At 38.5% G+C, this 27,830-nt stretch overlaps 1 protein-coding gene across 2 annotated transcripts; it reads left to right on the top strand.

Annotated features, from left to right (window-relative positions):
- Positions 1-173: 173 nt before the first annotated feature.
- mgll (monoglyceride lipase) lies at positions 174-27,137 on the top strand. 2 transcript variants are annotated; one of them, XM_052095148.1, is made up of 9 exons: positions 174-408; positions 954-1,090; positions 2,418-2,562; positions 15,910-16,016; positions 17,503-17,639; positions 19,740-19,850; positions 23,671-23,760; positions 24,180-24,395; positions 24,705-27,137. In XM_052095148.1, exons 3-9 carry the CDS (start codon positions 2,438-2,440, stop codon positions 24,819-24,821), a joined length of 903 nt encoding a protein of 300 aa, XP_051951108.1. In that variant the 5' UTR covers positions 174-408; positions 954-1,090; positions 2,418-2,437; the 3' UTR covers positions 24,822-27,137. The 2 variants fall into 2 exon arrangements, with proteins under 2 accessions (XP_051951108.1, XP_051951110.1); XM_052095150.1 differs by having other exon boundaries at positions 180-408; positions 928-1,090.
- Positions 27,138-27,830: the final 693 nt, after the last annotated feature.

Here is a 27,830-nt window from a genome sequence, read left to right as displayed (position 1 = left end):
TCCGCTCCACGTTGGCCTTTCAGTCACTTTATAAATATTTAGTATTGTGTTTTAGATTGGTATCATCAACGTTATGGTGTACAAGTACCACGTTTTGTTGTTGTTCATTTAAATTTTGCTCTCTAACATACTTGCTCTACCCATCAAAAATTTCAGAGAAACCGGTCTGAACACTCAAGCAAATTACAACATGGAGCAGTCCTCAAGAACCTGTCAAACTAGTTAGCAGCCCATTGTTTATGTAGAGATTACATCATTCCTGTAACAAAAACAATAAAAAAAACTCACCTCAAATCGTACACATAAAGGAGGGAGAAAGAAATAGTGTGATATAAGGTACTCTGGTTCTAAAAGTCAGAAGCTTTATGTGACAATGCCAGTTCAACACACTTGAAGTGCATCTTATCAGTAAGTAGGCTAGTCATTCATCAGAACACCATCTAATGTGTAAGCAGAAAATTAAACTCAAGTCTCAGACCTACTGAATGAGAGAGAGAGAGAGAGAGAGAGAGAGAGAGAGAGAGAGAGAGAGAGAGAGCGTGTGTTTGTGTGTGGGCAGGTTTATGTGGTTTATGAGGACAATTTTGTTAGGTTACAAACTGGTAATTACAAGGGTATTACGCTATAAATGTGGTTTATGAGGACATTTCTAGTGTCCTCATAATTTAAATAGCTTAAATAAAAACATGAAATTATGTTTAATTGAAAATGTAAAAATGCTGAAAGTTTTTTGTAAGGGTTAGGTTTAGGGGATAGAATCTATAGTTTGTACAGTATAAAAATCATTATGTCTATCAAAGTCCTCATAATGATAGGTAGACCAACATATGTGTGTGTGTGTGTGTGTGTGTGTGTGTGTGTGTGTGTGTGTGTGTGTGTGTGTGTGTGTGTGTGTGTGTGTGTGTGTGTTGGCGGTTTTTCACACAGCTCCCCTTTGATTCTCCACCCAACAGGCGGCCGCTCGGCATCTGTATGTGAGCGGATCAGGGCAGAGCTCAGTGCGGGGAAACAGCAGCAGCCTGAGCGCCACTGTCAACAACACCGGCTCTAGACCACGGACTCAAAAAGTTGATCCAGCATTTTGTCGGTGGTAAGTGTCTGATGAGGTTTATTTTTTGTTTGATAACTAGTTTTTAGGTCATATGTTTCTATATGAAATATTGTCAGGTCGCCTTTAACAGCGCAATTTCATTCAGGCATCTGTGCCAGAGGCGCGGACTTACGGGAATTCACAGCTCCTAAAGCATATGTGTGTTTACTGTAGCAGTAGTGCGGGTAACTACAGTAACAGATTTGATGGTTTGAAAGTTAAAAAGTCTACCGTTTCAATTTGTAATAAAGAAATTAGACTTTTAGAGCTAAAGCATGTAAACACCTGTGTCCTGTCAGTGTTTCTTTTGCGTGGAGAATGGTCGAGACCTCTTAAAGGAATATTCCGGGTTCAATACAAGTTACGCTCAATCGACAGCATTTGTGGCATTATGTTGATTACCACAAATATTCATTTTGACCTGCCTGTCTTTTGCTTTAAAAAAAAGCTAAAATCTTGGTTACAGTGAGACACTTACTATAGAAGTGAAATTTCGTGTATTAATTGAGCTGTAAAGTTGTTTGCATGGTCTGTTTTACAGTCGTGGCGGTACGTCGTCATGGCAACAAGGTTGTAAAATTGTATGTAACTTTACACAGAAAACGTTAGTAAGGACTTTTATCACTCTAAAATCATGTTAACATGCATATTGTTTATGTCCTGTGGCTATATTTTGTAACAGTGAGTATTTGGCCCAATTGACTTGTAAGTGCCCCGCTGTAACCCAAATGTTTGCTTTTTTTTTTAAAGAAGAGGAGGGACAAGACAAAATAAATGATTGTGGTAATCAACATTATGCACCAAATGCTGTCAATTGAGCTTAACTTGTATTGAACCCGAAATATTCATTTAAAAGCAGTGTTATAGTATATAAATATTTAATTCTTGGCCTCAATTCCCGATTTGTTTATCGACCCAAATACACTATACATCGATGATCTAAAATTAATTGGCAGCCTCTCACTCCTTGTCTCCTGGCAGGCTAGCAGTCACAAACAGCCCCGCAGTGCTATTTTAATTCTGTTTATGGGAATCCGCTCAATGTGATGACAATAGACTTTTTATGAACCGTCGGTCCATTTCAAAGCGGGCGTGCGTGTGAGTGTTTGTGTGATGCGGAAGGGTCATGAGGACAGTCACCGTTCCCTCAGGTTTCCCTGACGTCAACGGCAGTCATTGAAAACATTCAGCCGGTCGCTGTACGGTGCACTGTACTGGATGAATGAAATTCCCGCAATGCATATGTTAGCCACCTGCCTGTTAGTCGCCGCCTTTTCTTACTGGTACAGCCGCGAGCTTCTGACAGCGCTCCATTTATTTATTTCAGATTCAGGCCACGCTTGGGACATGCCGGAACACGAGGGGACTCGTCGGTCACCGCAAGGTGTCCCCTACACCGACCTGCCGCACATCGTCAACGCCGACGGACTGCACTTGTTCTGCCGTTGCTGGGAGCCCGACAGTCCACCGAAGTAAGTGCGAGACAGGAGACAATTCCTAATTACACGCGCTCACACAAATTAGGTCAGGCCTCTTGGGACAGGGCGAACTCTTCTTTGAGGTTTCCTAAGGGACCGTTCACACTGAAAACGTCCTTGCGATGAAAAACTAGACGTAACTCCACGGGTAGAACAGAACGCATGTGTCCCGAGAATGAGAAACGTTTAATCTGACACCTTTTCCCCAAAAATACAAATAAATAAAAAGCATCTAGACGTTGCGCAACGGTCAAAGACGTCCGTGCAGCGCATGTTTATATAGGAAAACCGTTGAAAAACAGCGTAGACGGACGCAAGAACGTGTTTGGTGTGAACGGGTTCTTAGGAAACCTCTGGTACCGCTTAACAGTGACTCTGGCTTAATTTTAACCTACTTTCAAGAGCCTGCGTTTTCAAACCAGCGCCTAACTTTAAAACACGGCAAGAATGTACTTGTAAACCATAAGCGTTAACGGTGCAGGTTAATACTGCCGTAAACGTTGTGAGTGGGTTGATCTGCGGGTTTCTGCAGAGTTTCTCCTTTGTCAAAATACAAACGGTCGTCCCACTCACATGATCTGTCTGCTGGGTGAGGTTTCCTATAAAATATGACGAATTTTAAACATGGCTGGTTATAGTAGGCAGTACCTGCCTACACTCGCAATGAATTATATTTATCTAATGTCAGTTTCTCAAAACACTCACATCACAGTCCTGAATTAAGCTTCTCAGCAGCTTAAATTGAATAGGAAAGGGGCCCAGACAGTGTCTCTGTGGTAAATGCACCCAAAGGGAATGTGTTGGTTCCTTGAGTCGGAAGCCCCTGCTCATGGCCCCTTTTTGACCATTTATATAGAGACACAGAATACTGACCTCAAGACGGGTTTGTCAGAACTATTTTCTCAGACTGGAGATTCATTTATAATCTACATGTGGTTGGACAAGCAAAAAACTTTAAAGTCTTTGTTCTCAGTATAATTTGTAATGCCTTAGTTACTGTGTTTTGGCTTTGTATGGCAGGATAATTTCACGGGTTTGTGTGACAGCTATGGTTCTTCTGCGCAATTAAACAAATAGGTCATTTTTTGAGCATGTGGAGTTGTCCGATGCTTCTGTAAATTTAATCATACACAACTATCTCACTCTCACTTTGTGACATACGGTGTGCATCTAAGTTTGATTGTGCATCTGTTTATGATTACAGCTTTTACAGGTCTACAGGACTACATTCACCCTTAAGTGGCTGTAGTGCAGTCCAGGGGAACATGCCGTTACCATAGTTACCACCTCTTCCCCTCTCTCAGACTAATTTGATCTCTAATGCTTGTCAACAACAAGTGTCTGTGTGTATTTGTGATTGTTAGTGTACGAGTATGTGCATGTGTGTATGCATGTGTTCTTGTGCATATATATGCAGTAGTACATATAGTAAAAGTTATAGTAATAGAGATGTTTATACTGGTAAACCACAAACAATGCATCCTCAGTTAAAGGCAATAAAACCCCAGATATTTCTGTTCTGGCATCAGTTATGGAACGTCTCCCATGTGACTGAATTGGAAAGATTTAGAGCAGCTAAAGTGAAAACGTATGCAGTGAAGATGTTTATATCAGACATCTGAAGGAAAGCCACAGGATCCTCTCTAATGCTGCACCCTGTCATTCTGTATATGGTGAAATATTTAGCCTGCGTTTGATCGCTTGATCATTCTGAGGTTCTGTTAGCTGGTTGTTTACAATTTTTTTAGAAGCAGTCCATCAAAACATCTCAGCTTTGCTATGAAGTGCATGTACATTGCTTGGTATAATAACCCATTTCAATGTGTAAAAAGAACACAATTTGTTTTACTATTTTTTTTTGAGGATGCAAAATATAATGTGAGCTTTTAACGGTTATCGGCTGATATTACAAATGTAAAAATAATCAAATGTATCAGTATCAGTGTTGGTTTCTTTATTTCCCGTAATCTAGAACTATCTAGAACTTTTAGTTGTTAGTGTGTTTTAATATTTTTTGGGATAAAATAATACAGATCTATTATATTGATATAATTTTTTTTTATCGCTGTAGCATAATTAAGTATTGGTTTATTGGTATCTGCAATTTAAAAAAAATATATAAATATCGATTGATGTTGAATATTTATTGCCCTATTTTGGATATTTAACTGTTGCCTCAAGATTACTGTAACGATGCAGGAGGAGGCAGACACGGGGTTGGATCCAAACGCAGTGATTTATTTAAACAACAGTGAAAACTACACGGGAAAAACACAAACAAAGGAAATACCCGCGATGGGGAAACAAAACGTAAACACGGAAAACATGAAAGGCAGAACCGGCGGGATGAACACGGGGAAGAGCACGAAGACAGGCGTCCACAAACATCAACAATAGACAAGGGAATGGAGAACAAACAGGGTATATATACACTAGATACAAGATGATGACAAACAGTTTCAGTTACAATCAGGTGAGCACAATGACACACGGCTGGCAGTGATGAGTGCTGGGGATCATGGGAAATGTAGTTTGAAGGCTCAGGAGGCGGAGCCGAGGAAGGTGGCGCCGTAGGGGCCTTTAGGGGCGGAGTCGCAGGAGGCTCGGGAGGCGGAGCCGTAGGAGGCTCGAGTGACTTGAGGGGCGGAGCCCTGGAAGGCTCAGGAGGCTTGAGGGGCGGAGCCCTAGAAAGTTCTGGAGTCTCTGGGAGCAGAGCCATAGGAGGCTCTGGAGGCGGAGCCCTGGAAGACTCGAGAGGAGGAGCCCTGAGTGGCTCGAGAGGTTCGAGAGGCGGAGCTCTGAAAGGCTCGAGAAACTTGAGAGGCGGGGTCCTGGAAGACTTGAGTGACTTGAGGGGCGGAGCCCTGGAAGACTCGAGTGACTTGAGGGGCGGGGCCCTGGAAGACTCGAGTGACTTGAGGGGCAGGGCCCTGGAAGGCTCGAGAGGCTCTGAAGGCGGAGCTCTGGAAAGCTCGGGAGGCGGAGCTCTGGAACGCTCGGGAGGCTCGGAAGGCGGAGCTCTGGAAAGCTCGGGAGGCGGAGCTCTGGAAAGCTCGGGAGGCTCGGAAGGCGGAGCTCTAGAAAGCTCGGGAGGCGGAGCTCTGGAAAGCTCGGGAGGCGGAGCTCTGGAAAGTTCGGGAGGCGGAGCTCTGGAAAGCTCGGGAGGCTCGGAAGACGGAGCTCTGGAAAGCTCGGGAGGCGGAGCTCTGGAAAGCTCGGGAGGCGGAGCTCTGGAAAGCTCGGGAAGTGTTGGGTCTTGGACGGTAGAAGCTACAGGCGCTGGCTCTGGGACGGTAGAGGCTACAGGCGCTGGCTCTGGGACGGTAGAGGCTACAGGCGCTGGCTCTGGGACGGTAGAGGCTACAGGCGCTGGCTCTGGGATGGTAGAGGCTACAGGCGCTGGCCCGCTGACCGTGGCAGGCGTGGGCTCTGGCTCGCTGACCGTGGCAGGCGTGGGCTCTGGCTCGCTGACCGTGGCAGGCGTGGGCCCTGGCTCGCTGACCGTGGCAGGCGTGGGCCCTGGCTCGCTGACCGTGGCAGGCGCGGGCTCTGGTTCGACAGCCGGAATCACGAGGGGTGGTTCCTCGGGCGCGAGTTTCCTCAGCACGAGACTCACGTACTCCCTCCACGGGTGGTCTCCGGGTTTCGGTGCCTCTCTCCACCGGGATGACGGTAACCCGACCCAGTAGATGGTCCTCAGGGCGTTGTCGGCGAACCCGGTGTGGATGGCGATCGTGGAGAAGAGTCGTGAGTACTCGCGGAGGGGAAGATTTGCCTCGGCCAGTTCAAGGAAAACCGCTGCTAGATCCATAGGTGGTCTATCGTTCTGTAACGGTGCAGGAGGAGGCAGCACCGTTACAGTCTGCCTCAACTTATTCTTCATCACCTGCCTCTGCATTTCATATCTCCTACACCTCATAATTATGTGCTCCACTGTCTCCTCTTCTTGACATCCCTCACACAACCCTGTCTGGTGCTTCCCTATCATCTTTAGTGTTTTGTTCAGCGAACAGTGTCCCAACCTTAACCTCGTCATCACAGCCTCTTCTCTCCTATTCCCACTTCCCACCCTATCCTCTTTTACATTTCTCTGAATTTGGTATAAGTGCCTCTCTTTCTTCTCTCTATCCCACCCCTCTTGCCGCCTTTTATTTATTTTCTCCCAAATTATGCTTTTAACCTCTGCTTTACTAATATTAACCTGCATTTCTACGTTCCCTTTTGTTAGCGCCCTTTTAGCCACCCTATCTGCCATCTCATTACCTGTAATACCAACATGTGCTGGAACCCACATAAATTTAACCTGACATCCCATATGACTTAATCTTGTGTTTAATTGAAGTACTTCATACAGGATATCTTGCCGAGCTTTTGAATGGAATGACCTTAAACTTGCCAAGACTGATAAAGAATCAGAGCATATTAAAACCTTTTCCTGTCTTACCTTTTCCACCCATTGCAAAGCACTTAAAATTGCCAACATCTCTACAGAATATACCCCTAAATTATTAGATGTTTTTATACTCATTTCTACTTCTTTCCCTGGACTTGCCACCCCAAACCCTGTTTCTTCCGTCTCTGGTTTTTTTGCACCATCCGTATAAATCTGCATAAATTCATTATAGTTTCCACCTACTCTGATATTAAATATACTTTTCAGATTAACTTCTTCCTTTCCCTTCCTTTTTTCCTCAAGCACATACCAGTCTACTTCAGGCCATGTCATCTTCCAAGGGGCAATCTCTGGAAAAACTACCGTAGGGCTTATTCTAAGATTAAATAGTTCTAACTCTTTTGCTACATTATTTCCAATCCGACCAAAGTTTTCCTTTAACTTTCTTCCATTTTCCCAGCAATCCTGCAATACTGCTTTCGTGGGATGCGAGTCATTGTGGCCCTGCAATCCAGCCCAGTAATTTGCCATCAGTTGATTCCTTCTTAATTCCAGTGGCAGTTCTCCCATTTCCACTAGTATGGCAGGTACTGAAGATGTTTTAAAAGCACCACAGCAGATTCTTATAGCCTGATTCTGAATAACCTCCAGCCTCATTAAAAGAGACTTAGCTGCAGACCCAACCACTATACTACCATAATCCAACACTGATCTTATCAGAGCCACATATTTACTCTTAAGCGATGACTGACTGGCTCCCCACTCTCTTCCTGTCAAACATCTCATCACATTAATTACTTTTTTGCACTTGTCTTCCATTTTCTTTATATGTTCTGCAAACGTCAACCTTGCATCTAAAATCACTCCCAAAAACTTAATGGATCTTACCCTCTCCAACTCTCTCCCATACATCATTAGCTTAACTTCTTCCTGAATTCTTTTCCTGGTAAAAAAAGACTGTCTGAGTCTTTTCTATTGAGAACCTAAATCCCCAGTCATAAGCCCATTACAGTAAGGTTCTCTCTTACTTCTTCCCACGTCAGTCCTACCAGTCCTAAATGATTAACTGCAGCTTTAACTATCAACTGGATTTTTTCATTTTTTGATTTAACTTCTGGAGTGCTATTAATCACCCCTGCTATGAATGTAACTAGATCTCTTTTTCCCACATACATTCTTTCATTGGTTCTTTGATATTGTACTTGTTCTTCCACAACTTCTGGCTCTCTCATTACATCTACCCTCTCTTTTGACACTCTTACAGCTTCAGCATAGGATATCCTTTTCTCCACTATTATCTTTTGAATATTAGTCTCCCGTCTCATAATTTCACACCCTCCATATGCCACATTGTGGGCACCTCCACAACTGCAACATTTTGGTGGAATCCCTGTACCACACTTCCCATATTCATGGTCTCCTCCACATCTAGCACACCTTCTCTGCCTATTACAATTCTTTGCTGTGTGCCCAAATCTCTGGCAGTTAAAGCACCTCATCGGCTTTGGTACAAACATCCTGACTGGATAACTCATAAAACCCAAGAATACTTTCTTTGGAACATGTTCTCCTTCAAATTCTACTGACACCGATTCACTATCTCTCATCACTCCTTCCTTTGCTGATTTCAATCTTTGTACATTAAGTACTTTCCCTCCTTTAATATTCCTTTTTAATTCTTCCATGCTAATACTTATTGGCACCCCGTTATCACTCCTATGTTTCCACCTCCCATCCGAGTTCCTACCCTTCCCGTATTTTCCAACTTGCATTTTCCTATCTCTTTAACTTTTAGCGCTTTTTCCATTTGCACTGCATCAGCACATCTCACCAAAAATTGCCATCATTTAGAACCTTTGCATATTCGATATCCCCTATCTTGTTTGCCAGAGTTGATGTTAGCACTAGTGGGCTAACTTTCTTCATACTCCCTGATTCTTTTCATTAAATCTTATTATGACTACATACTTTTCCTCTCTTTCTTTTTTAACCATACCTTGCCCCTCTACTTCACTTTCTGTATCATTATCTTTCTCATTCCTGACTCTTTTATTCCCTTTGGTTCTTTTGTCACTCATCCGTCCCCTACTTTCTTCCCTTTCTTCATCTTCTCCATCATAATCCATATTATTCCAGCCACCTACCTCTGATCCATTCACGGAGCAGTCGTGCTCAACCGCCCTTCCAATTCGATCAGTTGTCCAACAATCGGACGCCATTTTCCGTTCTCGACCCTCTCCACACCGACAAGGGAATGGAGAACAAACAGGGTATATATACACTGGATACAAGATGATGACGAACTACAATCAGGTGAGCACAATGACACACGGCTGGCAGTGATGAGTGCTGGGGATCATGGGAAATGTAGTTCTAACACGAAGACAGTGAAACACGGGGCGGACAACAAGGAAAACGTGACATGGACTGTGAACAGAGATGGGAGAATTAGAAAACACGGGACAGACATAACAATTACTTTGTTTGCACTAATCTAGCACTATCTAGAGCTTTTATTTGTTAGTGTATTGTAATATTATTTGATTTTTTGATAATTGGGATAATATAATACAGATCTATAATAACGACATAAATAGTTTATCAGCTATAAAATAATAATGATAGTTTTATTGGTATTGGCAATTTTTTTCAATTTATTGGTTGACGCTGGATATTTACACCCCTATTTTGGATATTAAAATATGACGGTTTAGTGTAGACACTGCTCTTAAAAGATTTTTATGTTCATTCTAGATTACTATAGCACAGTGATTACCAACCAGGGGTATGCACACCCAAGGGGGTACGTAAGCAGGTTCCAGGGCATATGTGAAATGTTTTTATTGTGCATTGTTAAATAAAAATAATAAAATTAAGGATAGGAAAAAATATATCGATTTTCCTTTATTTAAACAATCCCGATATAGATCTTTTACTCTATGCAAGGTTTGGCACTGAGATGTTTTCACTGCGTGTTTAGAGTAAAAGTTTGGTTTGACACGTTCCATCTAATGTCTGTCCAAAGATGAGATCCACGCAATCTATTTGTCATTGAATAATGTCTCTCTTAAAACCCTTTCTGCTCTTTACACTTTTTGATAAAAAACTAAATGTATTCTAATCAAACATAGCAGGAATTTGATAAAGAAACCGTGCGTGTTCTCTCTCTCATTAATATCCACTGACTGCCGTACACATCTTTGGTTTTATGTCAGTGAAAGGGGTACTTCAGCCTTACTGATGGTGCCATGGGGTACTTTTGGCAAAAAAGTTTGGAAACACTGCTATAAAGGTAGTAAACTGACCATAAATCAGGTGATCACCAAACCAACCTTTGAAAGTAAACATAAACATAAAAAGTTGTCAGTTGGAAGTTGAACTTCCAGGAAAAACAAAAAGCCTGACAGAAAGGAACAGTAGAAGCTGAGGATAAACTTTTTTTTTTACTGTGAATTCACCAGTCCAGTGCTTGGATCATTTAGTCATTTAACAGATCCACTCTGCTCACAGTACAGACATCATCTCACACTGTCTCTGACACATACATGTCCAGTGCTGATGCTGTCACATGTAGCCAGAGTGGCAGGAATTGGGTGAAAGTTCAGAAGACCATAGTAGCCCATTGTATATCCCCCTGTAATGATTGACAGATCTCTCAATAGATAATTTGAGCATTGAACCCATGAAAAGTCAGACACATGTGCACAGTCTGTCTGTTTGGGTCATGCTGGTTGTTATGTTTCATTCTCTTGGAAAATTCCTCTACTGTACGTGGATATTTATACAGCTTTCAGTTGTAAAGCATGTCACCAAACACATGCACACACACTGCATTTCATTCTCTATTTATATCTGCTCTGTCTGATACTTAGCTTTTTACTCTGCATTTGAATTCTATTAGATTCATTTTGGAATTCCAAAGACGCACACACAAACACACACTAGCAAACACACACACATTTGTCACTCTGTCTGCTTTGCACTCTCCAATGTCAGGGTTCAAGGACTAAAGCTTTTTGATCTGAGGGTGATCATAACCATACACACACGTTACCACTAACATATCTTTGATTGAGTTTCTTTTAAGACTTTTGTAAATATGTTTATGTGCATTAGAGAGAAAGGGATAAAAAGCAGAAAAAAAGATTAGCAGACACTGCAAATGTAAAAAACAGTAAACGCAAACTGTTATAATAAGGTATATTAGACTTTGGAAGTAACTGATTTTTTTTACTTAAGTATAAGTACTGCTACTGAAGAAATAATTCACTAGAGTACAAGTAAGTACTGAGAAATATAACGACTCAAGTAAGAGTTCTGCGGAAATGCCTTGTTGGTGAGAGAGGTCAACAGAAAATGGCCAGAATGGTTTGAAATGACAAAGTCTACGGTAACTCAGGTAACCACTCTTGTGGTGAAAAGAAATATTATCTCAGAATGCTATTCTGAGATGCGGGTTGGTGCTGTTTTGATGGCACGAGGGGGACCTACACAATATTAGGCAGGTGGTTTTAATGTTGTGGCTGATGTATATATGCTTCTATTTTTAGAACACAAAGACATTTTAGTTATTGAAAGAAACTTATGCTTCCTCTCTCCAAGGATGCATTAAAATGATAAAAAATACTGCCAAAATCTGTAATTGCAAATTATATTACGGTTTGAAATATTTTTTTTATGTGGTATTTATTCCATTTTTACTTTACCCGTGATGGCATACATATACTGTGTCTCCTATTCTTTACAAAATCATTTTAAATCAAGAAAATGTTCTTATTATTAGAACAATTGAAAATGGTTGCACTACCATGCAGAAATCACAATACAGTGGGGTTTTCCCCATTTGCTGAGGTATTGAGTTCTTACAAGTTCCTTTACACTTGCAAGTCAAATTTTGTTTTTAAAAATAGGCAAAAAGAAACACTTTTCTCCTGAAATTCTATTTTCTCCTAAAGTCTATCGTTTTAGAGAGATGAAGGCTATTCCATGCATTACTGTTTTGAAAAAAATTATCTCTAACCAGGATAGAGAGGGAAGTGGACAGCTAGATGCACAACAAAAATACAAGTAAATCACAGTCTCTAGTTTGAGAAACAGTCTCCTCACAGGTCCTAAACTAGAAGCTTCTAAATGCCAAAAACCTGCATTGCGGCGAGAGGTTTCTTGAACAAACAGAGAATTTTAAGAATACAACATTTGTTTAAATAGAAATAGCCATTTGTAACATTCTAAATGCCTCTTAATCATTTCTAAACTACATACTGTGCATTGTGACTGAAACACATTTCTATTTCAGGTTTATTCTCATTTGCGTATGTCCAAGTATTTTGGCTATTAAGTTAACATACTGTATAAAACTAATATAATGCAATATCATAGAGGAGGAAATGTATCCTCTATGATACACTAAAACAACTCCTGTTTAATTTACAGTAAAATACTGCCAGAATTTCACTGTTAAAAATTCAGTAAGCCCTTACTGGAGCATTGACCAGTAAACATGTACATGTAAACATGAGACAGTGCTCAGTGTCACTCACACAAACACTAAACACCATCAGGGTAATACATGTGAAATTAAAATAATATAATAAACATGGACTAAACTACATAAAATATAACACAGAACACCCCAATGTACATAACTGATATTAAAAATAAGAAGAAGCATAACTATTCCCATAAAATAAAATTAAATGAACTGGGCCACACAGGGAATTCTGGGAACGTCCTATTTTTATTTATTTTTTTACCATAATGTTAACAATAATGTACTGTAAAAAGTACATGTACTCTCTTGTTAAACATAATATAATTTTTTACTGTTAATTATACAGAAAATCATAGCTTTTACATTTAAAAAAATATTTTTACAAAATGTTACAGTAAAACTACATGTATTGTCTTTTTAAATATATTTAAATGTTTTACCATATATTAACATTATGTTAACCAATTAACGTTTATTTACTGTAGCATTTTTACAGTCTTTTATCTTTAAAATTGCAAAAAAAAAAATTACAGTGTATTGCAGCAATTATCCAGATATGGAATGAGATTATTAAGCAAAATATTTTCAACTCCTACATGCCAAGTGATTAAAAGGCAAAAATAAACATTTCACAGTGTTTACTGAGAGATATGATTGATTCAAATGCTAAAAGTGGCTGTTCTGTATATGTATTATATACATTATATGTAAAGTCTTAATTAACAATATGGTTATTTAACATATTGATATATTATTATTAAGTAAATTGTAGCATTTGGTTACATTATGTTTTGTAATTTATTGTACCTTCTTTATATAACATCCATCCCTTGTGCACTTCTGGCCTCAAGCGGGTGAGACGGGGCAGGTACCATGAGCGAGAGTGTCACCAGCTAGGACAGTTTATTTTGAACAAGAGGGGCGAACGGTTCCGGACTTTTAATGCGGGACTACAATACCGAACTGATGCAGATGGATAGAAGCGGAGAGCCCGTCTGTGCTCACGATGGTGCAAGGAACCAGACAGTGGGGAAAAAAAATTAAGTTCAGTGAAAAGTCAAAAGAAGGGTTCAATAAGTGTAATTGTAACTAGTGTTGTCACGGTACCAAAATTTCAGTAGTCGGTACCAAATCCAGTGAACCTTCACGGTACTCGATACTATTTTCGGTACCAAAGCAAAACACAAAAACAGGTTACTAAACAACACTCTTTTATTAACAAAGTTAACAAATTAACAGCTGAACTAAGAACAAAAATATGCCATTGAGCAACACTTCAAGTTAAATATATTATTTTTGAATTCTAACAAAACTGTACAATGTATGCTTAAAGTATTTTTGAACACTTTTATAAGATTTACTTCAACTTTTACTTTATAAAATAAATAAACAAGCATACAATAGAATGAATAAAAACAATTTCCAAACTAATGCGCAAAGTACTCTCATATTAATAAACCTGCATATTGCCATTTTTCTTCACGATAAGAAATGCACAGTAACATATATTATGATTAAATAAGTCGCGAGCAATCGCGTTCTAATCTAGCTGCATTAAGCGTCCGCGCTCGAGGGATAAGCGTCCGCGCTCGAGGGATGAGCGTCCCCGAGGCAGAGTCTCTCTCAGCCAGGTGCAGTTTCAATCTCTCCCCCCTTAGATCAGGACATTCGCGCAACTCATAGAAGAGGTGCTTACCACACAGAGTTTATAGTTATTAACATGAGCTGCTTCTGTATTATTTTAACTTTAATAAAGCTATAACACATTAAAATAACTGTATTTAAGATGTAACGCATGTTTCCTTTAAAGAGCTGCGGCTCCGCTTATTCCACAACGAGAGTGCTTCTGAATTTTTTATTTTTTATTTAATTCTCTAATACTTTGGGATCAACATAAGAAGAAGCTGTGAAAGTTTAGAGTGCATCTGGACTGATCTGTGTAATTCTTCCTCTCCTCAGTCAGGCGTGAACTGCAGTGCTGCTCTCACGCTTCATCATTACAGTTTAGTGTGATTTCATGTTACGGTAAATGAGATCAAACGACTATTAGACAACGAAACATTTTCTCGACAATTTTTTATTTCGACGTTGTCGATAATGTCGACTAAACGTTTCAGCCCTAATGCAAATGATAATATGCTTTTAAACTCACCTGCTTTATCTGCTTGAATAAATCCGGGTGTCTGTCTTTCAGGTGCTTTATTAAGTTTGATGTGTTTCCTCCTTTCGTCAGAAAATTGTGAAAGCAGCGTTTACAAATAGGTTTTTGCTGATCTATGATGTTTCACTTTTCATCAGCCTCAAATCCAAAGAATTTCCAAACCTGGCTTTTTCCACTTTTCTTTTCGACAAGATTAAGTTGAGACTCCGCAGCAGCAGCTACTTTGCTTGTCGTCATCTTTTGCTTGTTGTGAGCGTTCGAAAGTTCCCAACTCTGATTGGGAACTGGGTCGGTACTCCGGTACCTTCAGAAATTCTGGTATCGTAAAAAGTTTTTGGTTTGAGTACCGACTTTGTACCGGGGTACCGGTATTTTTGACAACACTAATTGTAACTATATAAGATATTATTAAAAAACATGGCAACTCATTGCGTGGGCATTTTTTGCCCCCATAATTTGAATCTCAGGGATATAACAATTTTGGTGGTATTTTTGCCCCAAGTCCCCGTTAATTTTCAACACAATTGGCAGTTTATCTTTCTAAGGTATTAAGTTTTTTTTAGACTGTAAAGCAGTCAATGGAAAGGAGGAGGCGAGAACCGGCTTGACGATATAAATAATATTTTAATGATTAACTTAAACAAAAACAAGCACACACACATGACGGACGTGCGTAAATAGTTGTAATTCTTTACTTTCCACCTCTGATTAAGGTATATATATATATATATATATATATATATATATATATATATATATATATATATATATATATTTAAATATTTTTTGTGATGATTTACTCACCCTAACATTGTTCCACACCTTCCATGGAACACAATAGAAGGCAATATGTTAGTCTCAGCCACAATTCATTTTAATTGCACAATGAAAGTGAATGGTGACTCAGGCTGTCATTTTGCATATAACCTCCTTTTGCATTCCATGGAAGAAAGGAACTAGTATAGGGTTGAACAGCACAAGGGTGAGTAAATGATGATTTTTTTATTTTTGTGTGAACTGTCCCTTTAAAGGACTTACACTCACTCTCAGTCTCTAAAATTGTGTCATTATACTGAACATTTACAAAGACTCTTTTTGTCACTGATCAGGGGCTGCACGGCGGTCATAACAAATTGGTGTTTGGACCTAATGAATCTGTATTCTTTGTCTCTTGTTTTCCCTCATCTCTATGTGCCTCAGTTTTACTCTAGATATTTGTGTGTTTGTCACTAATGAGCATGTTAGTAGGATTTGTCTGTATGTTTATGTCATTAATGTGGATGTTTTTCTCATCAGGGCACTGGTGATTGTTGTCCATGGAGCAGCAGAGCATTGTGGGGGATATGCTGACATTGCTCACAGTCTGATCCAACATGGCATGCTGGTGTTCGCCCACGATCACGGTGAGCAGCAGAGTCCTAATGGCTCAAATCCACAACACATATCAACTGATCACTGATTTGTTGGGTAGCAACAGTGGAGCAGTGTTTTGGGTGGTGTAGGAGGGCATGCTCTGTATGAGCCTGAGTGTGGGGTGAAAAATGTATTTACACCCACTTTTGATTCCTGATACTTCAAATATCCAGTTTTCTTATTATTTATAACAGATGTTGTGGATGTGACATTCTGTGCTTAGTGTGGGAGATGGAGTTTGAAGAAGAAGGGAAAGAAATAACTGAAAATATTACAACTATATAGAAAATAGCAGGTGCTGTGTGTACAGAATGTTAATGACATTTCGTGGTAGTGCCATGGTAACTAATGATTCATATAGAGAGACAGCAATCCACCTTGTGATGAGCAGTTGGTCTTGTGTGAGAGTGTGATTTGACTGGTGTTTCTGTGTAAGGAATTGGTTCTGTTGAAATACACCAAACAGAAGCAATTATGCTGCACAAGTATCTCTCTCTCTCTCTCTCTCTCTCTCTCTCTCTCTCTCTCTCTCTCTCTCTCTCTTTATTAAAGAAATTGTTCACCCAAAAATGAGAATTCTCTCATCATTTACTCACCCTCATGCTATCCCTGATGTGTATGACTTTCTTTGTTCAACCACCATTCACTTGCATTGAAATTACCAACAGAGCTAGAGATATTCTTCTAAAAATCTGGTATGGCATAAGGGTGAGTAAATTATGGGAAAACATTAATTTTTGGGTGGACTGTCCCTTTAAAAACGTTCTGTCTCTCTTCCTCTTTCTGTTAATACTGTGTATACCAAATGATTGTCGGAAAGTCTGTGTTTGTGTTTTTCAATTAGCCTATTCTCAATTCTTTGTTATATTCTATTTTACTACATTCAATTTGATTCTATTAACTTAAGTCAGGGTAGGTGTGTTGATGTTGATGAGTTCAGTTTGATCAAAACGTTGTCTTAAGGTCACATCTCGTTTTTACAACCCATGTTTTTTTGCTCTGTGGAAATTTTTGGGAAAGATGTTATTTCATTGTTTTGTTGGCTTAATGATTTTCATACATTTTAATATATTTGTAACCAAGGTATACAATAGTACAACGCATTGAACTGACTGTACTTATAGTATATCCCTCACAGCCTCATTTAAATTCACATCAGATTAATTAGTGTCTACTCTAAGGTCTATTCTATTCAATCCCCTTGTTTGTTTTTTAGTTCCTTCATTTATTTTATGTTAATTACTTGATTTAATGTCAGTTGCATCCCCATATTTCCTGAGCTCTTCATTATGAGCTGCTGGCATGGTGTTGTGAGTGACAGTACTCTTTCATCTGCTTTTCCTCTGTATAAAAGCTGTAAAACGAGAGCAGATATAAAAAAAAACACATATGAAGAAAGGAAATATATTTTGATTTGATCATTCTGTCTCTCTCTCTCTCTCTCTCGCTCTCTATCTTTCTCTCCATCATACTCAGTTGGTCATGGTCAGAGTGAAGGTGAGAGAATGAATATCAAAAACTTCCAGATTTATATCAGAGACTGCCTTCAGCACATTGATATCATGAAGGCGCAGTATCCCAATCTGCCAGTCTACATCATTGGCCACTCAATGGTAAGACACATTTTAAAATACACCCCAATGTTTTTCCACAAGCAAACGGTTGACAGAAGATTACACATGCGTCTCATTTGCTCTCTCTCCTCTCTTTCAGTTTAAGTTTCAATGCTGTATATTACCATGACAAGAAAGACAATAACTGTATTGGAAAAGCTGGTGCTGTAATAAATAATAGCTCAAAGATAATACAAGTTATTAAAACAAGTATATAAATTACTGAAATAATGATAGAAATAAAAATAAGAAACTATAATAACAGTGAATATAAGTTAGGGTGTGAAAAATAGAGAAGACTGCACTCGGGGAAGGACAGTTTTTCAGAGTTAAGCATGTTATCAAAATATAATTTCATTTCACATATTGATTTCTATTTCATGGTTATACAGCATAAGTCCCAATAGTGGAGCGGCTAAGTGCTTATGTTTGGCAGAATCGTTCAGTTTATGATACAAGCGTGAAAATTGGCATGAGCAGTCTCCATGGGTCACTTGACAAGAAAATTGTCCGAGCCACTTGAAATTTCAAGATGGCGGCCATTTTTCAAGATGGCCGACACCTTAGTGGAGCAGATAAGTGATAAGTGGTTTATTTGGTGATACAAGCATGAAAATTGGCATGAGCAGTCTCTGATGGGCACATTCATTGACTCTTTCATTAAGTTTCATTGTCATTGCTTCTCGTAAGGGGGACATTGCACTCTCATATTCACATATAAAGCACAAAGCTTTCGAGGGCTGGGATCCTCTTGGCCTCTTGACATGGATATCTTTGGTATCTTCAGTGTCTTTAGCAGCAGTAGATGCTCTCTTTTGGGCCCTTTCCAGCTTTGTGTTATTGAACATAAGTTTACAGCTTGAATGATATTTTGCTCTGTTTCTTGTCAATGTGTTTTCTATGCCATCACCTTCATCTAGTCGGGTTGGACTAAGTAAGATAGGCAGTGCATTGATCTTATGAAATAATGGAACATTTCTTGCAATGTATCATAACCAGTACGATCGTGCTCTCTGTTGAATAAACTCGGATGAATGAGTTTTCCTTGGTGTCCTGCTGACAAATGAAACATCTGTCCCAGCTACATGTTTTCATTTCATCCTTTCTTTCTTACATTTTTTTAATCACTGAAATAAAAAATGGGAACAATCTGTGAAATCTGTGAATTTAGTAGGATGGACATCCTCTGCTTCACAAATTTTGAAGTCTATGAAATAAAGATTCACTGCATTTGTTAAAAGTGTGTAAATGTCATGCATGTATATTTGCATGTTTCCTACATAAATGCTGTGATTTTTCCTGAGAGGCAGAGCAATACGAAAATATTTACAGCATAAGATAATTATTTGGAAACTTCTATACAAACACTTAACCCACATTGTTTAAAACAATTCAAAGCCAACCTAAATTGTTGATAAAGTTAGTAAACTTTGCTATTTTAATCTGTCAGTGACTCATGGGGTGGAGACCACAGGAAGACTTGCTATTGTTTTGGTACATTTCCCATGTTCAGTATGTGTGAAAACTCAATCTATGCATGGCTGAATTTGAACAAAAATCCAATTACTTCCAATTACTTCATGATGCAGAAAGTCTAATTAAAAAGCAATTGCCTTAAAAAATCAAATCAAAGCAAAACTAATATTTCCCCTAATGACCTTTTTGATTGTTTGTGTGTATTTGATTTTGTGCTTCTTGGCTGAGTGTGTGTTTTGGTTTGTATCTCTAGACTGAATATGTCTCTCTCTCTCTCTCTCTCTCTCTCTCTGTGTGTGTGTGTGTGTGTGTGTGTGTGTGTAAACTGTCCTTTATTGGAGTCTTTTTGAAATTTGGTGGGAACTGCTGCTTATTCTATCCACCTTTTTGAATCCTGGTCTCCACTAATGAATAGTGAGTGTAAGATTCATTATAAAACACAAGATGAAGAAAGCAGAGGAGCAGAGCAGGGGAATATTACAAATGAATTGCTGCTCACTCCAATGTACCCTTGTGAGGAAGGAAATTAGTAGTCTTTACTGTATTTAGACATTTAATTAAGATATGACTGACTGCAAGCTAATAGACATGCTTTTAAAAGTTTGTATGTTTGTGTCACTACAGGGAGGAGCGATTTCCATTCTTACTGCATGTGAGAGACCCCAGGATTTTGCAGGTGTGGTTCTCATTGCGCCATTGGTTCAAATGAATGCTGAATCTGCTACACCCTTCAAGGTAAAAATGTGATCACTTATCATGGTGGGGGCTTCGTACTGAGTATTGTATTTATACTGATCTAATTAGATTACCTAACACTACCTCTACTCTTAAACATAACCCTAACTTTCTGCGTTGTTTTGATTTTCATTAAGACATTATTTAGTATGCTTACTAAGCCATTTTCCTCATGGGAACCATGGTTTGCATCCAATAGGCTATCCCTCTCTATAGGCTAGATCTGTATGAAGGTAAATCAGCAACAAACTTTAAAAAAAATCGTAAGTTGAAATTTACACTCACAGCACCAATGTGAAAACTTGTAAAATAAAATGTTTAAGTTGAATGTTGCAATCTGCACTCAGAGACAATAATTCAAAGCATGTGTGCTGAATTCACAATTGCAGACAAGAAGTCACAAATGAGTAAAATGACATTCACATAAATACAACTACAGACACAAACTTGTATAACACATTACATATTATAACTTTTGAAACTGACCCCCACAGTGATTCTGGTTTCTCCCAAGGTTATTTTTCTCCATTAACCAACTTCTTATGGAGTTTTGTGTTCCTTGCCACAGTTGCCTTCAGCTTGCTCACTGGGTTTCTAAATACAATTATTATTTAATTACTTATTTTTATACACAATTCATAATCATATTTAATCAAGTTACACAATGATGACTAATACTTTATAGATATTACAGTTTCATTTTCTGTTTATTCATGATTTTCTGTAAAGCTGCTTTGAAACGATGCATGTTGTGAAAGGCACTTGTAACCCGCTCACACACACACAAGACGAGACAGTCACAATGTAAATCAAAACTGCTTTTTATTTTAAAGAGCAGGCGAAGGTACAGTGAGGAAAATCCAGAGGGAGAATGGTCGAGGTAAGCGTAGGGTCGAGAGCCGGGGAATCAGGATATAAGAATGACGAGACTAGTGGGAGCAAAAGACAGGGGAACAAGGGGAGCTGGCAAGCTAAGAGGAAGACAAGAGGAGTTCAAAACTAGACGAGACTAGCGGGGGGCAAAGACACGGGAAACTAAATACAATAACCAACAGGAGTGAGACGAATGGGCAGTGATATATATAGGGGAAGGTGCAGGTGTAAACAATGAAAGGTGATGAGACGAGTACAGGTGAAACTAATGTGGAGATTGAGATGAGTGCAGGTGTACATAATGTTCTGGCGATTGGGAGCGGGCATGTGAGCCCGAGGGGGGAGATAGTGTACGAGCATGTGAGCTCGTAGGAGCAAAAACGAGCGTGCAAGCTCGAGCGAGCAAAACGGCCGTGGAAGCCCGAGGGAGCAAAACGAGCGAGGAAGCTCAAGGGGGCGGAGCGAGGGAGCGGGGTTCGTGACAGCACTATACCAGGGGTGGGCAACTATTTTGGTAAAGGGGCCACATCGGGCTTGAAGTAGTGCATGGGGGGCCACATTGTATTCCTTTTTAGATACAATGTTCTGCATTGATTTGTTTTTTGTAACTTTTAAGCCCAGAAATAGTTGTGTACTCAATTTTCTGAAGTGTATCTGTGACTAGTGAGACTATTCTGCAATTGCCTAAAGTATTATATTGCTCTACAATGGTAGATACTCTTCTATCAGGAATTATACATTTATTTTACCATCTCTACTTCCCTGTTAATTTATTAATCTCTACATCAGGGGTCTGTTTTAATAATAATAAAAAAAAAATGTTTACTTATTTTTTTCACAAAACATTACCTGTTTACATGGTCATGATGCGGGTCTCCTCGATGGTTTGACCTTCAACACACAACAGAATAACACAGGCTGCATGACTATGATATATGATGCAAGAGTTAGATTAACATACAGGTGTGAAGGGACTTCAACATTTCTAAATTGCACAAATAAAGAATACACATATTCGTCTCTGACTTGCTTTTGCTCGCATGTCAATGATGCCAAGATCTACTTTTATATTTAATTTAATCACTGAGAAGGTTTACCTGCAAAGTAGCACCAAACATCACAAGCAGCCTCAAGAATGGACACAGAGTAGCCGTATAACACTTTTCCTTGAGCAGAATATTGCACTACAGATAAATTTGTTCAAAGGGGAAAGCGAGGTAGAAAAAGCGCACTCGCGTGCATGGTTGCCAGATTGCACAAAATAAGTATAAATCTAAAACTGGCATGTTAAACGCTTGTGGAGACGCATTAGGTCCCAATGCAAGTCAACTGAATTATCCAATGACATTTTTTTTATAAAAGTTTAAAAATAAAAAAAAATTATATCACACCAAATGGGGCTTATTTTGCGACAACATATTTATAAGTGCATGAGTTTTACAAAAAAATTTTTAATACTATTTAATTAATTATCAAAAATAACTTACCCATAGATTGTTAGATCCCTCTATCGCAATGAACGGTTCTGCTTTTCCCTTAACAAAAAAGCGCGGGCTAGCGCTGTGCTTGACGTCATCGCGTACAAAAATATCCCATTTAATTGGCTAGGCATTAACCAATAAAATAACTTCATTGCCCCCTCCCCTGCCAAACACTGGTCTTGCTCCCTCGCATCAGTATGTACAAGTGCACAAGTGAGTTTTGCTACAGGTTTTTCGCAAAAGTAGTTACAAAAGTCAAGGCTTGATGATTTAAAATTGCAGTGCAAGATTTGAGAGGTTGTAAGCAGGGGTGAACTGGGAAGAGAAATCGGCCCCGGATTTACACAGAAACTGGCCCAAAACGGCGGCCCGTTTCAGCTTATCGCTGCACGTTCGGCCCGTTTCGCAGCCGGCCCACCAGGAAAAGTCCCGGTTCTCCCTATTGCCAGTCCGTCCCTGGTTGTAAGTGTTGATTTGTGGATGTACTGCGAAAATGAATTAAATGCAAAAGTTATTGTGTAATATAAGTTTGTGTCTGTAGTTGTATTTATGTGAATGTAATTTTACTCATTTGTGACTTCTTGCCTGCGATTGTGAATTCAGAACACATTCTTTGAATAATTGTCTGTGAGTGCAGATTGCAACATTCAACTTCCAATTTGTTTAATTTTAAGTTCTCATTGATGAGTGTAAATTTCATTTTACGAGTACACATATATATTGTACAAGTTCTCACATCGAAATATGCAAGCTCTCGAGTTTTCCTACTGATTTATCTTCATACATCTGATGCCCCCTGCAGTCCGGATGTTTAATACAATCAATTAACAATAGTTTTCAAATATCAGATTAGCTCTGTTTACTGTTGGGTTGTTCAGTGGTGTCAATCTTTAGTATTTTGAAGTACTTAGTTACAGTAGCTCTTTAAACCAAGTTCATATGATAGAGGACATTTGTTTTTGATAAATTCAGAAATTACAGGAATAGTTAACTGAAAAGTAAAATCCTGTCATTATTTACTCACATTCTATTTGTTCTAAAGCCATATGATGTTTTTCTTCTTCCATAGAACACAAAAATAAAACATTCTAGTTAATGCGGCTCACTCCATACTCCAAAAGGACAAAAAAAACACCAAAAGTGCACCATAAAAGTAGCCCGTAAGACAACTACAATATATTTCAAGTCTTCTGAAGCTTGTGTGAGAAACAGACTGAAATTTAAGATGTTGCTCCCTGATAATCTTCACTTCCACTGAACCATGCGCTAAAATGCAAATTTTTACATTTGACTTATTTGTCTTATGTTGTGAACATTGTCATTTTTGTCTGCAGTTTCATGATTTAATTTTGTAAAAATTCAGCAATGATCTTTTGATGTTACACAGGATTTTCACTCATGTTTTCAGATTTTTCATTCTCTGTAGCAAATCAAGAATGTCTGTGGGTTTTCTGGATTCTTTGCAGATTTTCATGGCTAAAATTCTAAACCGCTTGGCTCCCAAACTCTCTCTCGGCTCTATTGAATCCAAATTGGTCTCACGGGATCCCAAACAGGTACAGAAATGTACTGTATGTCAAAGGTCTTCAGAAGCAGGGCATGTGTGTTTGTGTGCATGTTAAGATTAGTGTTCAAATAGGGTTAGGTACACATTCTAACAAATATGTTTGTAATTAAACAGTATTTACACAGTAACCATACCCTTACCTGTACATATAGGATAACATTCAATCAATAACTGGGAATAATTTTCTTATAAATAACATATGTAAGCAATTTTCTTCAGGGCTTTGCCCTGGAATTCAGTTACGACCATAGAAACAGCTGCTTTCTCAAATTTCTTTAGCTATAAACAACACACAGGAACCTGTCTATACATTACCTACAGTCTGATATAATTGAGATATTCCTCTATGAATGCAAGCCATTCGTCTATTGAGTATAATCTTGAGTATCCTCCCCTCCTGTGCTGTAGGTGGAGGCATATGATGCCGATGAGCTAAATTATCACGGAGGGCTGCGCATATCGTTTGGAATGCAGCTGATGGATGCGGTGGCTCAAATCGAGAGAGAAATACCTAACATCACATGGCCCTTCTTTATTCTCCATGGTGACGAAGACAAGCTTTGTGACATCAGAGGCACTCATCTAATGTATAATGAGGCCAAGAGCACTGATAAAAAACTGAAGGTGAATCAATCATGCACACGCATAAACATGGGTTAAAAATAATTTAAAAAATTAAGAAATCCTCCTTATGCAACATTAAAGGTTATGTATGTATACAGATGTACTTGTGTTCGACTTTGTCAATATGAGATATTTTTTATAAAAATTTTTGCCAGTAGAGGTTTTGAATGTCAGAGTATAACCTGGTCCAGAAGCACATTCTGTACTCAAGAAATAAAAATCCCTCCATATTTCTGATATGCTTATATATGTCTTCCCCGGCGTGCATGCTAACCTACAGATCTTTTTATGTATGTGTGTGATAAACAGGTGTATGAAGGAGCTTACCACGCCCTACATCATGAATTACCTGACACAACTGAGTCTGTCTTAAAGGAGATAGGCACCTGGATCCTGGAGAGACTTTCCACCACTAATAAGCCTTAGCTGTCAATCATCACATCAGCCCTTGCCTAAGCCCCACCCTGTTTCTAATGTTTCAATCTCTACTTATAAAGAGATGTCTAACTGCACTACATGCCAACAAAACTACTCATTAGGATTTATCTAGGAGACATAAGTGGTCCTTGGTAAGTGATCTCTGACCTTAAGGTCCCATAAAATTGCCAAGTCACAAAAATTTGCCAATAAAGTGGTTCTGGGGGAATTTGTGTTTTAAGACTGTGACCCATTCTTCAAAGGCATCAGCACTGCAGGGTTTGGTTCATGTGTTACCATAGTAATTGACATGAGGAATATAACTAACTCAGCTGCCCTAGGCTCTAAGCTGGTTTTTGTTGCCACAGTAATAAATCACAGCTGCAATTTGCTCTTTGTGTTGTCCAGTGCTCATTTGAAATGCAGTGCTGCCCCTGCTGGATAACAGCAATATTGCATTCTGCTTTGAGTTCAGTTACCAAGGCAACTCAAAGATTTATTACCTATGATTTGGCAGAGAAACAAACTGAACCTATAGAAAGAAAACATAATAATGCACAGAGTGGTTTAGCGAGATCAAAATGGGCAAGATTAATGCTGGAGTTTGTAAAAAATAATTTATGTTAAAATACTTTAGAACGTCCCAGATTAATATGCAGTGAAAACTATAAGTAAACCATTTGTCAGTTGATTCTCCAGTAACATGTTAACACTGTGGCTCCGTGGGGCAATCAAAACATTGCTGTTTGTTTGAGCATTCGACCAGCCTGACAGCAAATATTTGCTTGACCAATGCCATGTCTTTGGGGCTGGACTATCTGTTTGTCTGATTAATGTTAAATGGGTTGAGTATTATAATTATTATACATTTTTTATAAATCCGTTTGGTGATGCTAGTGCTGCAGGAATTACTCTCTTCCCCTTTAACACTGAACTCTAAGAAAATCATTAACAGACTCTCTAACTCAATCAGATCTCTAACTCACACAACTATGCAGGAGATCATACAGATTCCCACATCTAGTGATATTCACATACAGGAGAATTTGAAAAAGGTTCAGCTCAACTGACAAGTGTTTTTTTTTCTATTATAAACTTTTATGAGATTCTATTTGTGACTTGACTGTTTCATTACAATAGACTGTTCCATTCCTTAGAGAAAACAGGAGAAATGCCTTGCTCTGCATTTTGATGTTAATTTGAAGAATATGAAATCTATTTACAGCTGATACTTTCTTTTGGGTTCTGGAAATGTAATATCCCATTCTTTGTTTTAGCAATGTTTGGTTTGTTTGAATACTCTATGACTTGCCATGTTACTGTTAAAATTATACTATGTACGCAATAGATTTTGACCTCATTGTAGACCTCAGGGTTAGATAGAGATCAGCCTGGGTGCTCACAGGGTTTGTAGCTCTAAAAAACATTAAATTGTAAAAGGTCAGTCTTTCACACCAGCTTAACATTCAATGCACCTCAGAACTGTTCTGATTCAGACAAAGGGGAGTTTGTTGTGGAGATTTGCCTTTAATCCTCAGAGGCATTTTATCAATGAATGTGAATTAAGATTTTTTTCTGTTACTGATTGTGGCACATTTTTAATGGAAGGAACATGTAAAAATATTGTTTCTCTAGTTAAAATATATAAATGCTCATAGCCTGTCTGATTAAGATCAGTTTGAAGAAATACTGCTCAGAACTGAAATGTCCAGGACAAGGTTGTAAATTGTATTTACAATTGTGTACAGGCTTTGAAGAGAGAATATGTAGAGAGAATATATATAAAGTTTGGATGTTTATTTTACATGTAAAGCATTTTATTAATAATATTAATTCTCAATGATAAAAAATAGAGAAAAAGTCAGATCTTATTTACTTGTACATATCAGGTATGCTGTACTTTGGTTTAAAAACTTACATTTGGTGAAAAGCACACTAAATATTCAGTAGTGATGATCTGTGACCTGACTGTTTCTGTAACTCTTTTTAAATCTTCCTAACATGAAAGTGCTAGGACCACTGTGATTGGAGGAGTGGGTATTGTAATATTCTCAAAGAAATTACTTTTACATTTAGCAATAATGCATGATTCAATTTGAGTTAGTACAGCCCATTTGGGTTGCTTGGTTCCACTATGGCATCTATAATGACTCATACTGTTGCACTGTAATATATAACACACATGGCGCATCTAATATATATAAAAAAGTTTTTTGAATTCTTAAATGTATTATATTTAATATGTGACTAAAGAACTCTTTATTTTACTGAATATGGTCAGATAATTGTCTTTGAATGCAACATTATATAAAATAAATAAATGGAAATGCTAAATTTTTGTGGATTTATAATTCTTTAAACTGATCCATGCTCAGTGGATCTAATCTACACTGTGGAAAAATGCCTTCTGTCTTATATTTATCTTTGAGCATTTCCAAGTTATCACTGATTGATTGATTCATTGATTTTATTATGTTTGTATTTATTTATATGTGCTTGATTCTCAAGGCTACAAAAACATTCCCTGTGTGTATGGTAATTGTCCCAGATTCAGAGTTTATTCCTTCAAGCTAAAGTATCAAAATCCCCTAACATTCAAAATTCTCTCAAACCCAATACAACAGAGATATGTGGCTGAATGACTGGGTGCATTTTTGTGGCTATTTTAAAATATGATAATTAATTATGCCTGGAAAGTTGTTTATATACTCTACAGTGAAAATATACTATAGGAATCTTTTTAATCAAATTATAAAAATTTGTACTTAGTCATACATCTATTATTCCAGTGGGTATGTTTCCCACGGTCCACTCTGTTCCAGTTTCTTTAAGGGAACATGCTTGAGCTATTTCTGACTTGTCTGACTGCTGGGTGGGTACTCCAGTAAACACCATTTGGTTACTTTAGGCCCAACACAACACTCTATCTTTTTATTTATATAAATAGGAATCACTGAAACCAGCCCATTTTGCACCAACAATCATGCCATGGTCCAAGTCACTGAGATCTAATTTTTT

This window comes from Xyrauchen texanus, chromosome 27, assembly GCF_025860055.1.
Source record: "Xyrauchen texanus isolate HMW12.3.18 chromosome 27, RBS_HiC_50CHRs, whole genome shotgun sequence".
NCBI lineage: Eukaryota > Metazoa > Chordata > Actinopteri > Cypriniformes > Catostomidae > Xyrauchen > Xyrauchen texanus.
The sequence above is the reverse complement of the archived record's forward strand: the minus strand, read 5'-3'. Positions and strand labels throughout refer to the sequence as shown.

Excerpts from the sequence above, each read along its gene's own strand:
- mgll (XM_052095148.1), top strand. The coding sequence starts at position 2,438 with ATGCCGGAACACGAGGGGACTCGTCGGTCACCGCAAGGTGTCCCCTAC. Across the intron at positions 2,563-15,909 it reads GAGCCCGACAGTCCACCGAA|GGCACTGGTGATTGTTGTCC; the intron begins GTAAGTGCGAGA and ends TTTTCTCATCAG. Across the intron at positions 24,396-24,704 it reads GCACTGATAAAAAACTGAAG|GTGTATGAAGGAGCTTACCA; the intron begins GTGAATCAATCA and ends TGTGATAAACAG.